Here is an 18,751-nt window from a genome sequence, read left to right as displayed (position 1 = left end):
CTGGGTTTTTATTTCTTTTCCACTGTTTCATCCTTGTTTAAGTTTTGTTTTGCATAATTCTGAATATTTTCCATTGTTCTGAGATAATACAGGCTTAACCTAAACTCTAAACATTTTTGTAATAATAATAATAAAATTAGAAAATTAACTATTTCGTAATGACTCGGTAATGCAAAAAATTAGAATTCTTGGAAAAAATTGTGAAGTTCATATAAATTATCGTTTGTTTAAGAAGCGCAAGCTATAGTCAGGGAACTCTTAAAGATTTCTAAAAGACTAACGGCCGGTTTCATAATCAAACCTAAAGTCGCTTTAATTTTAAAGCTTCCTTTAACCCTACTAAAAATGACAGTAAAGGAAGCTTTAAGCTTAAAGTGACGTTAAATTCGATTATGAAACTGGACGTAAAAGTCTTCCAGATTTCACTGGCTATAGTATGCCAAATTTTGAGCACATTTTGAATGAACGATTTGTTGCAATGATTTCGAATCTAAGACGTTTCACCTGTTCGCAATCAAAGCCTGAAAATGACCTATTACTTACTCAATTATCCGATCGCGGAAATTTGCTGATAAATTATCTTGATTATCGCTGCAATTATGAGATAACAGCGTTCATTTTGTTCCCGGCACCAGTTTGATACTTTTGTGTGTTTAAGTGTTAACATCATAATATGATGTCTAGATGAAATTCAATCCGGAAAAAAGAATGTCTTGCTTGCCAGTGGAAAATGCCACCAACAGAGTGAAACGTTCTCTTAGTTTTCGATCATCCCGTATAGAAATAAGCGTAAGTTCTACTTCCAAATCTCTTTCCCAGAAAGTGTGAAATGCAAAAAGGTGGTTCGTTCGAAATATAACTATTGAACGTGATATCATGATTAGAATGGCTCCTGAGAAGATAGCAAAGGAGATGCGATTCAGTTCATTCAGTTGTTCATTTTTCATTTTTAACCCAATATGTCGATCTACATATATAGCGCCTAACTGAATATATTAAATCCTTGATTTCTCCTTATCAACAATATCAACATAAACAATTTATTCGTATTCTTATTTTTGAATAGAGAGTCTAATTTGAAAGTAGCTTTTGCTCACATATATACAGGGTATGGCGATAATACAGGATACACCAAGTTCGAGGGCCTATTAGACGTTTCTGGAGAACTGGACCTATTTGAAATGAAAATTGGGATTATGATACTGTTAGGCATATTCTATTGAGCTAAAATATTCTTGAAGCTTGAGAGCATTCAATTATACAGGAAATGAAAATGAAATTTTTCTATTTTTTCGTTCCTGATATACTAGAGTATTTAATTCTGAATATATTTCTGTTCCAATCGTTGCATTCGTCCAATTGGTTTTCAAAATATCGAAAAAAATCTGAAAATAAAGAGATATATTATGTGTATTCACCATTATGTTTGTTATTTCTATTCAAAATATCTTAAGCACAAACCGTTTCCTCATTTTTCAAGTCGAAGAATGGGGAATATTGTACATTTCCTGAGTTTTGAAAAACTTGCCACAGGGTGTTCCGAATGTTGTGTCAAAAATTGGGATCAAGATTTGCCCATAACTTTCGTTTTTCAAATTAGAATCCTAATTTTTTTATCATTACGTTGTATTTTCGAAGAAAAATAATGATAACTAGTGTTCTAATATGTCAATGATCTTAAGCCCGTTTGCAACAGCCGAGAATTCTCTGGAGAATTGTCTACCAAATTTTGGTAAGAAAACGGCAGAGATTATTTTGTACGATAACTGAACAGTGAATTCTACCGAAAGTGCGTATGTAACGGTAAAGAATTCACGGCGCATGAATTTTCGAGTAAATTCTCTAGAGAATTCTCGGCTGTTGCAAACGGGCTTTAAAATGCATAACTCCTGAGTTGTTTAGGATATTTTGAATTTATGTCTTACGTAGAGTACAATTCATAAAATCGGTTTGGTATCAATAATCTATGGTCATAGAAGATAAATTTTTCCAATAATTCGCAAGTGTCGGACTCTTTTCTCAATTCACTTACGTATTTGAAAAAAAAAACGCAATTTTCCTGAATAAAACAAAAATTTTAGATAAGATTATTATATTTGTCACTTGTGAATTATTGGGATCATATGTCTTCATGACAATACCTACATCGATTATTAATATGAAGCAGATTTCATTAAGTTAACTCTACGTACGATATGAATTCAGAAAATCTTAAAATATGTTCGGTAAAAGTCCCTCTGTTTTCGAGATTTTCGAAAATTCAAACCAATGACACTATTTGTCACCAGCTGATCATGTTCTTTTTTACAGGTACCGCGTTGGGTTAAAAAAAAATTAGCAAAACATGAAATTTGAGTTGAATCTTTGTTAAAGAAAAACTATGCATGAGCGCCAAAAATTATTATCATCAGAAATAGCGGCAAAGAGTTTCCTTACTTTTTTTGAATATTAGAAAATGTCGAATATATCGAAAACCTGAGGGAATTTTACTAGATATAAAACATATTTTTCTGAACCACCATAACATTCTCTACTGTCAGATACCATATTATTCATTCATAACGCCACACCCTGTATTTGTCACATCACTTAAGGCCGTATGCACCGTTCCATACCAAGAGTAAGCTCTTAAAGGACATTATATTGGATAAGGAAACGCATTCATTCGTACGTCATTCATACGGTCAGAATTTGAAAGATTGAGATATAAGCTACCTGAATCTACAAATAAATTATGATCCATGAACTCATAATATAAAAGTTTAATTTTCTTTACGTCATTCCGCTTGAACAAAATGCATTGTGGATTTAACAGTACCTACTGATGCATGGCCGGATGTCACTTGTGATTTTTTGTGTCTGATATGCGGAAGTTGAACAGTAATTCGTCAATGCAGGCACATGTACTACATACTGAGAATGGATTATAATTTATTTTATTCTTTGTGCAGCGCAGTACTATCTTATTGAATCCAACTAACGATCCTTATTTTTAACGAAATAATAATATGTTTCGTAGGGCTGAAGGATTTCAGTCATTTCTTGAAATACAATAATTTATTTATTTATGATTCGTTTGGTCTATGAAAAATATTTCAAAACCTGAATGTCCCTTAGAAAAAATGATTGAACTAGGCGTTTAAAGGGAAGATTTTAGTCAGGCAAAAAATTTTTAACAAGTTGAGGAATGAAGTCTAATAATTGTTCAAATCTCTTAATTTGAATACAGACAGGGCCCTGGCTAGGGAATAGGCAAGGTAGCGGTCAAGAACAAAAATCAACGTAACATGTAACATGTAGAAATTCAAAGTACCGAATGAAAATTCAATTCGGTCAACAAGCCCGTAAACCCAACCTCAAACTCATAAATATCCTAGGTTGTCTGTCTGGTTTCGCACTGTAGTGCCACTTCCTTTTTTCGAGAGTTTTTTATGTTTAACTAACTTATCAAGCTTTTTGGTTTATCTTGTATAAATCTCAACGACTGCTGTTAGTGACTTTTTGTGGTAGCTTCTTTTACATTACCGACTCGATTTTAATTTTCAACTTTCCAATCAGAATTCAGAATGTTGATTCCGGAAAGGAGGGTGAAAACCTTGAGAAAGTATTCAATTTCCATATTTCTATGCAGTATTCGAAAGAAATAAAGAAAAAATTCAATTTATTATATCTATCAATTATTGCCTATTTCATTGTTTGGACAGCGAGTAATACGATGGAAATCAATGAAAAATTCTTATAGTACCTACTTACATTCAAAGTTCTCATGTTTTTTGTTTTCATAGTGAAGGAAGTCAAATTTTCCCAAATTTATAGCTGGAAAAGTTGCTTTCTCATGAAGTTTGATGCTACAAATTTTCCTATTTCAGATTTTGAAGCAATTTTTCAGAACATTTTACCCTACTCTTTTATATTCGACGTGTTTTAAACATTTGTATGTATACATGACCCAATCACCAAGTTACTGTTTGTATAACCAGAACATTTCTTCTAAATAATCCTGTACCTCAGAAATTCTTCTCTGAATGACTCACAAATTTTTTCAGAGCAAGAGTAAGGTACGAGTAGTTACTTTCGTACCTATCGGATCTGCGTTTTTGGAAATATTGATAAAATGAATTAATTTCTGGGATCTGAACAACATTGGTCGAGTTCAGTACTTTCATTTAAATGGGTGACGTCGGGTTATGGATGTGAACAAACCACAGTGCTTTCATTTTTTGTTTCCAACCGTTTGATATATGGAAATAATTTTCTGTGCAGGTTCAAGTTCTGAAATGAAACAATTGGCGCAGTCTTCAGACCTCGTAACAATAAGAGTTTTGGAAGTAAATGCGATATTTCGATTTCGATATGGTATCATGCCAAACTGATCTTGGCAAGTAAATATTCTCTTGATAATTTTGTTTTTCGCGCTAATAATAAAATTTTACGATAGTATGGAGCCCTCGGTTCTTGTTATGGGTGTTTTTTATAGTTACATAAGTTTACATTGAAGTAGAACAAAGAAATATAAATTTAATAATGAATCCTCATTGTTTTATCCTCATTATAAATTTAATGTTAATCAAACAGGCTTTTTCAGATAGAAAATGTTGTGACGTTGAATACGATTTGAGCTATGTGGCCGCGAGGCTGGGTGTGTACAAGGCGCAGTCTTAATTTCCAGAAAATTTTCGCACCATTGGCTGCACAAGTGGAATCTTGAAAGCTTTTAAGCCAAGATCCTTTCCTAAAATCTTCCATGAAATGGAAGGACACAACCCCAGTTGTTGAGACTGGCGACGAATTGATTGATTTGGATCTTCTTCAATGCTTTCCTGTACAGCTTTTACATTCTACAGCTTCTTCAGTGAGCACTGTTCTGCATCTTACGAGATAGGTTCACAACATCATTAAGAGTAAGCGTGGTCCGAAAACCATTTAGGAGCCTAGTATAGAACCAAACAAAATTTCAAATTCAAAATATTTGATTACTCAACATATTCTCCACCTCTAAGTTCACATCAGGCAGCCGTCGCGTAAACAACAGCCGCTGATAAAATCCTATACCTACGCAAAAAAAGTGTTATTAGTAATCAGCCACCGACTCCGGGCATAAAAACCCGGATTGATCGAGCTATTACTAAGTAAAATTCGAAAATCGCTCCAGAAAAGGAAATATAATTTCGACAATTTAAATATTTCCGCTAATTTGTTGACCAGAATTCAATTGAAATCGAGAAATAAAGTGATTCCTTATCAGTCCAGATGGTGGATGGATCTGATAACCACAGATAGCGTGAGATAAAATAAAAATATGAATTTGACACCAGATGCCGTAAATACCCCGTCAACTGAAATAAATATGGATATACAGGAAGGTACACATTCATCTATAGTATATCCAAATCCAAGAGGCCAACGGTAAACATTGCAGCATGAAGTGATCACGCGTCAAGAACGTGATAACGCAGAGGTGTACTAATAAATTGAATTCCGAGAGCGTTATATTTTAAAACTTTGTGAGTGTTCCAGTTCCAGTGAAAAATGTGTATGCTTATCTACGAGTCTGAGTAATGAACAATTAATCTAAAGTTCCCACTTTAATAAATACTATGTATATAAATGTGTAACAATATTTTTTTTTTAAAAGTGACTACCCCGTAGTGTCGTCAGAAGATGCAGAACTTTCCTCTAAGTTGACGATGACTGGTGTTATATCATCCATAATATTATCCAGTTTCCACATGTCTACCTCAACTTTTTGTTTGACATGTTTCACGCACTTTCTCCATCTTTCGGAAGTAACCCGTGAGAGAGCCTCTTGAAAAAGATTTTGGACGTCAGCCATTTTAAATGTGGTGTTTTTATCTGCCACAAAATTCTTGACATCGGCCCAAATCAATTCAATAGGGTTCAGTTCGCAGTGGTAGGGCGGTAATCTAAGTACAGTAATATTTTGGGCCTTTGCGGTTTCATCCACAATGTATTTTTCAAAGTTTTCTTTGTTCTGCCTGACTATCTGCAACTATTGCGCTTTTATGAGGTCAGGGGTGAAATCAATATTTTTCTCCCTCAACCATTGTTGGATATCACTCTTTCTGAATTGTGAATTAGGAATTTTTTCCATTTTCCTTGAATGGTAAGGAGCATTATCTAAAACTACTATAGAATTTTCCTCCAATTTAGGAACTATACCCTCGACCACTTTTCGAAGGACTGACCATCCATTTCTTCATGGTAGTCACCAGTTTTTTTGGATTGGAAAGTCCAGAGTCCTCCAGTTAAAAAACCAGTGTCACTGCCAATATGACACACTATAATTCTTTGCCCTTTGCCTGGAAAAATATATTCACTTCATTTGAAAAAGAATGTTGAAATTGTTTTCCACCAAAAAGGTACTTACATCAAGTTTCAGAAAACTTTGATTGCTCGATCAACGATTTGGCATTCGATTTCCCGAAGGAAATCATTGAAACTTTCATATTCCCGAATATATTGGAGGAGTAGCAGTTGAGAATCATCAAATGGGCGTGTATAGATAATTATTTGGTGAAAGAATGATATTCCGAATGCTTATGACCAACTTATCGACTGAAAACTAATTGACGTTCATCCGTCACTCGATCGTTGATTCTCTGATCAAGCTTTATGAAACCAAAGGGTTAAACTCAAAATTCAAGACCTTCCCAGACGGATTTTTAATCCAGTAGATAATCCAGCAAGTAACGCTTGCCGAGAAGATGTAACTGTTTCATCGGTCCACACTTTGGATTTAGTATGACCGGTATTTACCCAAGTTTCATCCAAGCAGTAAATCTTCCTGTTATCATCACGGAAGGTCCTAATTTTCGTGAGATAGTTTCTTCTCCAACATTTAATGTCGTCACGGTTCATTAAAAAACTGTTGCGTTGGCGACGTCCATATTTGAAATTAAGTTTTTTCAATATTATAGAGAAGGTACTCTTCTTAAAATTTGGCAAGTTCGAGTCTTCATTAACTATTTTTAATACTTTCTCTATAGTCGGGTGTTCATTTCTGAAGAAAAACTCGTGAACTTTTCGCCGTATTACATTTTTATCGAAATCTGATAAGGACTCCCATTTGGTGGTCCGATTTTGATTTGTTGCCGGCTGTGATAGAACACCGGAATTTATGTATTCGGAAATAATTCTCCTAACACTTCGAGCTCCAATGCCAAGTCTCTCAGCAACTCGGAGTTCTACGTCCTTTGAACACATTCCTGCATTTTGAATAATCTCAATTCTATAAGTATTCAAAATCATATCTTTTATCTCGGCACTGAAGTGTCGTTTCAGACGTCTCTTTTTTGGAGGACTTAAGTCAACACGCGATTCCTCAGCAGTATCAGTACTTGACATTATCTTAAATGCTTGTAACTTGAATAACTTGCTACAACTATAAACCAATTTACGAAAGAAAAAGCAATGAATGATCTCTGCAGTTCTGCACAACAATTCGCATACAATCAATGAATCAAACGTAATGCGGTACTGCATTACTCCCACCTGCAAACATGGCGTTCCTGAAGCTTTGACCAATAAGAGGAGTACCTTAAATAAGATCACGCGCTGGTCAGTTTGTTTACGCTGGCCTCTCGGATTTGGATAGACTATAGTTACTACAGAATGTCCTCAACAAGTGAGGAAGAATTCGTTGGATTCAGCGCTAGTGAAATAAATCAAACAAACAAAAATCAACAAAGTTGGCAAAGTATAGGACGTACAACGAAGAAAAGGAAAATTAATAATTCAAAAAATTATGAAATCCCAACACATAATAGATTCAGCAGTCTGAATGAAGATAAAGAAGAGAGTAATAAAGCAGATAAACCAATCACCAAGGTTCCTCGCCCTCCGCCCATTTTTGTTTACGGAGTTAATAATTACAATGAGATGATCTCCATCATGAGTGAAATCCTTCAAATGGATCAATTCACCACAAAAAGCCTAGCTGACAATACTGTGAAAGTGAATTGTCTAACTGTTGAAGGTTATAGAAAACTTATTCACCACATGAGGAATAATAATATAATACACCACACGTATCAACCAAAGCAGGAAAGAGCATTTAGAGTTGTTATAAAAAATGTCCATCACACAACAAATGTAGAGGATATCAAGCTGGAACTCTCCAAAGAAGGACACACAGTAAGAAATATTCACAATGGAAAAAGTAGGATAATAAGAGAACCTCTGAATTTATTTTTCGTTGATCTTGAACCAGCCCTGAACAACAAAGAAATTTACAAGATACATGGCATACAGAACAGGTTAGTGACAATCGAACCACCAAAAAAAGTGAAAGGACTAATTCAGTGCATGAGATGTCAACAATATGGACATACTAAAACCTATTGCAATAGGCCATATGCATGTGTGAAGTGTGGTGGGGAGCACAATACGGCACATTGCAAAAAAAGCAACAATACCCCAGCAAAATGTGTATTATGTAATGGTCCGCATCCAGCGAACTATAGAGGATGTCAATTTTATCATGACCTAGTCAAGAAACCTGACAACGATAATAATAGGTTGAACATACAAAAAACATCATTCAACAACAAACATATGGATAATCAATTACCAACACAACAGCCGCAGAAAATGAATTATGCTGAAGCTCTACGCAAAAATAACAAAACTACAACACAAAATGAAGAAAACAGTTCAACAATACTAAGTACCTTTTTAACAGAATTTAAAGGCATGTTTCAGCAATTAATGCAACAAAATAGCATGATCTTGAGCATGCTCTCAACGCTGATCAACAAAATTCATTAAACTAATTAGAATAGCACAATGGAATGCCAACGGACTCTTGCAACACAAGAATGAAGTTGAAACTTTTTTACAACACAACTTTATCGACATCCTCCTCATAAGTGAGTCACATTTCACTGATAGGTCATACTTCAACATACCAAATTACATCACCTACTCTACCAACCACCCAGACAACACAGCACACGGCGGAACAGCAATTCTAATTAAAAACACAATAAGCCACTATGTAATGCCAGAATACAAAGTTGATCACCTTCAAGCTACTTCGGTCAAAGTAAGAATGTTCTCCTATGAATTGACAATATCAGCTGTCTATTGTCCCCCTAAACACAATCTGAAAATTAACCACTATAGAGATTTCTTTACCACATTAGGCACAAAATTCTTTGTCGGAGGAGATTTTAACAGTAAGAATACTCTCTGGGGCTCACGATTAACCACCACCAAGGGACGAGAGCTGGCCAAATTGTTGCATGAAAAAAACTACTCCTTCTTGTCTACTGGAAGTCCTACATACTGGCCCAGTGATCCGAATAAAACCCCTGATCTACTAGATTTTTTTATAACAAATGGAATAGCTTCATCATATATGGATGTATGTTCAAGCTATGACCTATCATCAGATCATACTCCAGTAATAGCGTCACTGAGCACCTTGATAATCAATAAAAAGTCTCCACCAAAACTACATAATCGAAAAACCAACTGGGTTGAATACCGCAAATTAATTCATGAGCGGGTCTCTCTTTCCTTGAGACTGAAGGAAAAAAAAGAAATCGAAGAAGCACTTGATTCATTTACAACTATTCTTAAGGATGCAGCCATCCAAAGTACTCCAAGAAGTTGCAATGACAACAAACCAGAACCAATACCATTAGAAATTAAAAAGCTCATTGCTGAAAAACGCAAAATAAGATCTAGATGGCAAAACACACATGCTCCTGCAGACAAGACAGCATTCAATAATATAAGCAATAAACTTAAAAATAGGCTAAGAGAATTGAAGGAAGAATCATTCAATATATATATATATATCACCGGATTGAACCGATACGACAACTCAATATGGAGACCTATAAAATCCAAGGTAAAGCCAACAAAACAAAATGTCCCAGTGAAAAACTCAACTGAAACCAATGCTAGATGGGCTAGAAGCGAAAAAGAAAAGGCGAAATTGTTTGCACATTACCTGACAGAGGTATTCAAACCAAATGACCAGGTCATTGCTGAAATTGTTGAGGAAAATATTTCTAACATCCCTACAGAAACTCAAAATATAAAGTTCTTAACACCTAAAGAAGTATACAAAGAAATCACTCATCTGAACCTTAAAAAGGCACCAGGTATTGATGGAATAACTGCAAAGATGATCAAAGAACTGCCTAGAAAAGGGACTGTCATGGTAACCTACATCTTTAATGCTATATTGAGACTCGGGCACTGGCCCAGATCACTGAAAACAGCAGAAGTACTCATGATACTGAAACCAGGCAAGAATCCACACGAAGTGACATCATATCGACCCATAAGCCTTCTGCCAATAATCTCGAAAATATTGGAAAGATTATTACTTCAGAGAATAAACGCCGAATTTCCCATAGATCATTGGATTCCTTCACATCAATTCGGATTCAGACAAGGTCACTCAGCAACTGTCCAACAAACGCATCGAATAACGCAAACCATAAACCAAGCGTTTGAAAAGAAGCTATACTGTACTTCAGTCTTTCTGGATGTGAGTCAAGCGTTCGATAAAGTATGGCATTCAGGACTCCTATTCAAGATAAGAAATATTCTTCCTCTAAAATTCTTCAATTTACTGAATTCGTACCTTACAAACAGACAGTTTAGAACTAGAGTAGGGCATGAAGTATCAGATTATTGTCCCATTCAAGCTGGAGTCCCACAAGGAAGCGTGCTGGGCCCGTTCCTTTACCTACTTTATACCTCGGATCTACCAATAACAGCTCACACTACAACAGGAACATTTGCTGATGACACAACAATAATGGCAGCACATGAAGACCCAGCAACAGCGACTAAACTAGTACAAGAACACCTAGACAAATTACAAATCTGGATGAAAAAGTGGAAAATAAAAATAAATGAAACCAAATCACAACAAGTAGACTTTACACTGAGAAAGCAACATTGTCCTCCAATCAAATTGAACAACATAATAATTCCACAAGCTACATCAGCAAAATACCTAGGCTTTCATCTAGACACTAGACTAACCTGGAGGGAACATATTATCAAAAAAAGAAAAAAATTGACCTGAAAGTCAGGGAAATTAATTGGCTCATCGGAAGAAAATCCAAGTTACCACTTACAAACAAAATATTGTTGTATAAAACTATCATCACCCCAATATGGACATACGGGATAGAAATCTGGGGATGCGCAAGCAAATCCAGCATAGCTCCGATCCAAAGAACGCAATCGAAAATACTTCGCATGATGGCCAACGCCCCATGGTATGTATCCAACCAGACATGAAGACCTAAATATACCATACGTTGAAGAAGTCATCAAGCATAGAAGCAAACATCACCACGCAAGAATGGAAAACCACTCAAATATTTTACTTCAACCCTTACTGGCAAACACTACTTGTTAACACATTAACTTATAGAATATTATTCTGATTGTTAATAATTATTGAGATTAATAAAAAAAAAATTCTCCCCTTAATTGGATACATTTATTACAGCAAACCTGCAACGTCTCTAGACCTTTCAAAAAAATGTTTCTTCTTGCTCTGGAAACCAGACCTCCACGGATCTTATAACCTCCTCGATGGAAGAAAATTTACGACCTTTTAAACTTTTTTTCAGTTGAGGAAAGGGATCATAGTCGAATGGTGCCAAATCTGGTGAATAAGGGGGGTGTTCTAGTAATACAAACCCTAAATCACGAATTTTTTGCATGGCAACATGATATTTGTGTGCAGGGGCGTTGTCCTGCAGAAACAAAACACCTTTGGATAGCTCTCCGCGTCATTTCTCTTCAATTTTTTCTCGTAGAGTGGTCAGTAATGTCGAATCGTAATCTCCGGTTATTGTTCTACCCTTACCAAAAAAATCAATCATGATTAGGTACTCCATGGCAATCCCAAGAAACTGAAGCAAGAACTTTTCCAGCTGATTTTTGGACACGAAACTTCTTAGGACTTGGAGAACCATTGTCTGGATCGTAGATGTACCCAAGTCTCATCTCTTATCCATGGTAACAATTCGGTTTAACATCGTTTTCAATTCGAGCACAGATCGAACGCGATGCTTCTACCCTTGCACGCTTTTGGTCAACATTGAGGATTTTCTCATGTCCGTGAACTTTATTATGAATGCGTTCGTATGAAATATTCAGTGCTTCAGATATCCGTTTTAGCCCAATTCGACGGTCTGATAAAATCATGTCATGAACTTCCCGATCGGTCATCACCTTCAATGGAAAATTTGCCGCTTTTAAAGCCCGCAGTTCAATTTTTCATGGTCGCATACGAAGGACATTGATCACCAGTGGTATTAAGCATATCTTCATAAATCTGCTTACCTCTTAACCCTTTTAAATACATGTATTCGATGATGGCTCGATTTTCACAATTTCGGTGGACATCTCCTTTCTTTTAATTTATTGCGTAACTCTGGTTTACTTTTTTTGACCTCAAACTTCACACTGACACTTGACACTTCTAATGACTTATTGTTCGTTGCTATTGTAACGCAATATTTTTTTTATGCATGGAACTGGTCTAGGCTAACTAGATATCAATACATCCCGATATTTAGGAAACTCGCCCTATTTTGCTATGTAGTCAATCCACTGAAACAATAACCAATATAGGTTATGATTTGAGAATCATGAGTTAAAATACCTTGTGTACATTTTATTTCCAAACAGTTGTCGGGTATCATACTGTTCGCTTTTCCATCAAATCAGCTATCTAACAATGCAAAGATATAATGGGTGTGTTATTTGAAATAGGAAAGTGGTAGAGTGTTTCCAGTGATGTTGAAGAGATCTGCAAATATTTTAAGAAGGAAGTTCATTGTCGAAAACCCTAACATGCAAATGTTCAGCACAAAATTGCGATTAGTTTTGTATTAACCGTTTTTAATAGACTATATGAAGGCGAATCTTCCTGTTTATATGTTTGAAGTTAATTTTCTAAAGGAAAATAAGATTTTTTCATAATTTCCGAAATAGCTCGGATATATTTTCAACAGCATACCTGACCCGAGGGTATTATATGTGTACTAAGCTCCATAATTGGCCCAATTTTTTCCAATTGAAAATCCGCGAAATGGCTCTAGGTTAATTGGGTTGAATGAAAGGTGAAAGGTCTAGAGATTAATAGCCGCATCGTGTGAACAAATTTGGTGAAAATAATTCTAATCGGGAATGATTCACTAAGCTATTGTTGTATGTGGAGGTAGACAATTTAAGAGTGATTTTGTTCGGTTGAAGTATGTCGAATGTATGTATATCCCTGAAATGCATCTTTGCATCTCTGAGTAAAGATACTACCTGGGAATATAATTTCTCCTCAGTTAACATATAAAACTCGATGACCTTTCAATTGAGTTTAGCTGGGACACCATCATCAATAGTGAGCGTTTTTTATTATATACTAAGCGTCCAATCAGAATTCATACGTGATAAGTTTATCATAATCATAATACTTGAAATTCAAACACTATTCATGGAAAATATTTTTCTGTGATTATTTGATACCAGTGAAACAGAAAATTCGTCTGAAATGGTTAGATTTTCCTATGCTGATTTTTGCTTCTATATACAGGACGTTCGTTGTCTATTATTTTGCAAAACCATAGATTTTCAAAGCCAACTGTGACGAACCATATATGAATTTTTTCATTTTATAATCATGCATAAACTATAATCGCCCTAAATATTAACATTCAATTATACTTATAATATAATTTACTCATTCCTAAGTTTATATGTAGATATTTGAAAGTAAATATCAATTTATTTTCAGGGACAAAATGGATTCGAGGATTTACGGAGATACGTCAAAAATGGAAGTGACTTCTGCAAAGAGTTGGCAACAATACTTCAAGACAGGTAATTGAAATAAATTCATCAAACGGCTACTTCATTTTATCAGAGCACAAAGTGCAAAACTACTAAGGTTTAACATTAACTATTATCTGATAAGTTTTGCATTACCTCATAAACAGAAGTTTTTGCTCGTCGAGAATAATCAATTAATTAATGCAATAATTATATTCTGTGCAATCAGAGTGGTACCTTGTCTCTGAGTCACATTTTTTCACTTGGAGTTGTATAAACATCAAGATATATCTTTTAGCCTTGTTTGACGTAAATCATGCAACCTTTTCTTTTTTACCTAATAGTTCATGTAATAAGCATGCAATTTTCACAAGCTTCTCGCATAGGTATGATGGATAGTCATGACAATCTTTGTCTTTCATTGGAGTTACAAAGGGTCTTACATTGTGTGCAATGAGATTGCAATGATTTTCGAAATGTAACTTTTTCATAAATAGATGTAATTTAATGCCCATACCTTAGATATCCATGATTTTTTATGTTTTGCTTCCTAATTTTTTATCCTTGACGCAATCTGATATAAAATTCTACAAAAAAATTTCTTTCATTGTCCCAACATTCATTTTATGATTTTTTTGAAAAGCCTAAAATTAAACAGTTATGATATTTCTTAAAATTCTTAGTAAAATAACTTACGGTTGTAACTGTCTCACAACATCTACAAATGTCACCTATGTGATGAACAAAACAATCAACTGTTTTGAAATAGACACAAAATGGTTAAAATGTCGTCTAGAAAGTGTGAATATGTATCTGATACATTTTAAAACATGTGGTGCAATTATTAAAGCGAGAGACATAAAATTATTATTCGCTCATTATGAAAACCCAAAAATGGCATCATATTTTATTCTGAACGAATCGAAAAGAATGATAAAGGAAAGAAGTGTTTCTTTTGTCCTCAAGAATCTACTGTTAAAGTATATGTACCTACAAGTCAAAGACTCACCCCGATAGGATATAAATATTTGAGTGCATTTGAATGAGGGTAAATAAGCTATTTGACTAACACAAAAATATGAATATGAAATAAATATTATGGAATTACCAGCATTTTCTCTGCTAGTTTTGAAAATACAACTCTTCTAGGGCGGAAGCTGAAACGGCTTATGCGAAGAGCCTTTCAAAATTAAGCGTGAAACTCACAAGGGTGTGCCGAGATGGTGTTGGAACATTAAACGAGGGCTGGAAAGCAGTTGCTCAAGAATTGGAAGCACGTGCTGAGAGCCACCGTGTTTTGAGCTCGGCTCTTTTGGAGGAATCGGCAAAGCCTTTAAAATCGATGTCGGAGGGCCAACAGAAATGCAGAAAACAAGCGGAAAGTGCTGTAGATAGGGCTGCGAAATCTCTGGGTGATTTGAGACAAAGCGAAGGAAAATACAAGAAAAATAGCCATATTTGCGCGAGGGAAAATGAGAAACTGCAAGACGCTGCTCTAATAGACAATACAAGGTATGTACATTTCTCCTAATGATATTTCATAATTTGTAAAAAATAATGTGATAATGAGATTATGCGAATAAGTCTTCGTATACGCATTATGATTAATGCAAAGTTATCAAATTAAAGCCGCAGAAGAAAAGCGATGAGATTAAGGTACATTTTTCAATCTCGAATTCACAGTTGCAAACTGATTATAAAAGATAATTACAAGTAGGATGATTTTCAACCCATAAAATGCGAAAATAATATTTCGTTCAGCAGGCAAGAAATTATACTTAATCATTTTCCACGAAATTAACCTATAGTGCGAGCTAAACAATTACTTACACTTGTTACATACATGAAAAGATGAAAGTCATCATCGTTAAGCTAACTAATTTCTTTAGAACCAAATTGAAAAAAACCTTAATGCTGTATTGTTTTCTATGTCATACATTTTAAGATCGGCAACTACAATGACTTCATTGTAGTAGCCAGTATATGCTAATCTAATGACTCTTGCTTTCAAAGGTTCATTTATTGTAGACGACAAAATTATAAGGAATCAATGTGCGATATTCAAATAATTCTCCAATCATGAATTCTTGTTACTGAAATGTTAAAATTTTTACAGGTTATCGAGAAGTACTAGTTTGATTCATCTAGGAAACATTCAAAAAATTCCTTCGGAAAGAGATAATGCAAAGGTAAGGTTCTCTGAGAATAAAGCTACTTTTATTCTTTCCGTTGAATTGAAAACTACAAATCATAAACCAGTACTACACAATAATTTTATGACTGTTAGATATTCTTGAATTGTCGAAAATTAGAAAGTTAGAAATTGTTCTAAAATTCTTTCTTCCTTTAACTGATTCTCTTTGCCTAACTTTCTTCTCATGGGAGAATAAAACCAATAAAAATGAATAGCTTTTTGAAATGTTTGAAAAATGACACATCACCATTCAACATAGAAGTGCATCATGCAGCAGCAGTGACATAGAAAACCGAACGCACAGCAAAAATGAATTTACAATATGGAGAGTAGAGAGAAGGAGTACCATATATCTATTATATAATAATAGATAATGGTATAATAGATATATGAGGAGAACGATCGCTGCTTTGAGACCATAGATTTTTTGTCACTAAAATATGTACCAATAGGGTAGTTCATGCTTTTGCCAACAGGCGCGCTGGCCATCACGGGATGGCGAAATTTTGATTTAACTAATTGTAGTTGGCTGAGTGAATTGTCTTCCTGGTGACATATGATTAGAATATTATTGTTTTCAATTGACAGTGACAGATATTTGCTCATGTGGAACTCCTTGAACATTGCTGATTTGACCCAGGTATGCGAGATACCAAATAGTCGCGGAACATATCTTGACCTGGTCTTTACCAACGCGTTGTCAACAGAGGTGTTGATAGCCTTCTGACCCATTAAAATAAGCTAGTCTGCACCATACTGGTTTGCAGTTTTCAATCCCGACGAGTGCTGGTCTTGGTGCGGCATCTGCAGCCGACAGCTATCGGTTCGACTTCAACAGGGGTGACTACGCCGGCCTGAATAGTTTTTTGGCTTCTGTGAATTGGGATTTTGAGGTGAATGACATTGGTGGATCAGTGTGCAAATTTTATGATGTACTATATCGCTTCATACCAGTGAATCATAAGGGATGCACTAAGTTCCCGGCCTGGTTTAACTATGAACTCATTAGAATGGTTAGAGCGAAGAGGAGAGCCCATAGAAGATTCTTAAGATCCCGGGATCCCGGTGATTATGCCGAGCTCTCCAGGCTGCGCGATTGTTGTAAGACACTCAGTAGATCTCTCTTTAGTTCTTATCTGAGGAGTTATGTTCATTTTTGGTCTTACCTGAATTCCAGAAGGGGGACTTCTGATCTTCCTGAGCGTATGACCTTTCGCGGGAGGTCGGTTTCTGGTGGCGATGGTGTGGTTGATCTTTTTCAGACTTCTTTTCTCAAGTATATGGTGAGGAAGTAATTGTTCCACCTGAGATCGAGTCTGTTAATAGCGTTAATTTCAGTTCCTGTCGTTTCACCCCTGGCGAGTTATACGAGGTTATAATAAAAATAAAATCTAAACTTTCAAGCTGCCCGGATGGGGTACCTACCTTCGTTTTGAAAAAATGCGTGAATACCCTGTCGATACCCCTCTGTACCTTGTTCAATATCTCCCTTGAGCGCGTCGTGTTCCCTGATTTCTGTAAGAGGAGTTTCTTGGTGCCGATATACAAGTCCAGTTTGAAGTCCAATTCTGAGAACTATCGCGGTATTTCCATTCAGTCCGATATTCCCAAGCTCCTGGATAGTCTGTTGTGTAGCTTTATGTCATGGAACCTCAGCACTATTTTAATTAATGAGCAACGCGGCTTCCGAAGGGGCAGATCAACGGTGTCGAATTTGATTCTCTATGTGAAAGATATCGTTGAGTGTTTCGAGTCTGGTTCTTGAACCAGTCCAATTCTGAGAACTATCGCGGTATTTCCATTCAGTCCGATATTCCCAAGCTCCTGGATAGTCTGTTGTGTAGCTTTATGTCATGGAACCTCAGCACTATTTTAATTAATGAGCAACGCGGCTTCCGAAGGGGCAGATCAACGGTGTCGAATTTGATTCTCTATGTGAAAGATATCGTTGAGTGTTTCGAGTCTGGTTCTCAGGTTGATGCGATTTACACAGACTTTTGTGAAGCCTTCGACAGGGTCAACCATAACATCTTGATCACTAAGCTGGAGGCTGTGGGTGTGTCGGGTTCTCTTCTGAAATGGTTCAGATCTTTTCTGTTAAATACAAGGACTTCATATTAAGAGAGTTTACTGCCTCTTCCGGCGTTCCTCAGGGGTCACACTTTGGACCAGTCTTGTTTCTCGTGTTCGTTAACGATCTTGGTACTGTTCTCAGCGTGGAGTTTTTGTTGTTCGCGGATGATCTCAAAATGTACACTGTTGTCAATTGTTCATTGGATGCGTTAAGGTTGCAGCGTGAGTTAGATCTGGACTGTCCGTAATTGCTTATACTTGAATATTGCCAAGTGCAAATTCATTAGTTTTCACCGGAATAATAAAGCTTTCAATTATCAGTATAATATTGTCGGCAGTCCACTGTCTAGAGTTGAGGTTATTGAGGATTTGGGAGTGAGGTTGGATCGCAGGCTCGATTTTACAGATCACATCATTAATATGACCAATAAAGCATACCGTACCCTGGGCTTCATTTTGCGGAATTCCAGAGAGTTCTCTCCACAAACGCTGAAAACTTTATATATTTCACTAGTAAGACCAATCCTTGAGTATGCATCGCCCTTATGGTCTCCTTTTTACGTCTGACCCATAGGATTTGTTGAGAGGATTCAGAGGAAGTTCTTACGCTGTCTTAATTTTAGGCTTGGGATGTCTTCGATGGTAATGTTGAAC

General features: G+C 35.8%; 1 protein-coding gene across 4 annotated transcripts in view; it reads left to right on the top strand.

The window, feature by feature from the left end:
* Positions 1 to 18,751, top strand: part of LOC123311459 — a 90,787-nt gene that overhangs the window by 57,898 nt on the left and 14,138 nt on the right. For all 4 annotated transcript variants that reach the window (XM_044895455.1, XM_044895453.1, XM_044895452.1 and 1 more), the window contains exons 4-6: positions 13,796 to 13,881; positions 14,980 to 15,342; positions 15,947 to 16,019. In XM_044895455.1, the coding sequence (XP_044751390.1) occupies positions 13,796 to 13,881; positions 14,980 to 15,342; positions 15,947 to 16,019 (522 nt within the window). The remainder of the gene's footprint in view (positions 1 to 13,795; positions 13,882 to 14,979; positions 15,343 to 15,946; positions 16,020 to 18,751) is intronic.

The sequence above is a fragment of the Coccinella septempunctata genome, chromosome 4 (assembly GCF_907165205.1).
Source record: "Coccinella septempunctata chromosome 4, icCocSept1.1, whole genome shotgun sequence".
NCBI lineage: Eukaryota > Metazoa > Arthropoda > Insecta > Coleoptera > Coccinellidae > Coccinella > Coccinella septempunctata.
This window is presented reverse-complemented; position numbering and strand designations above follow the sequence as displayed.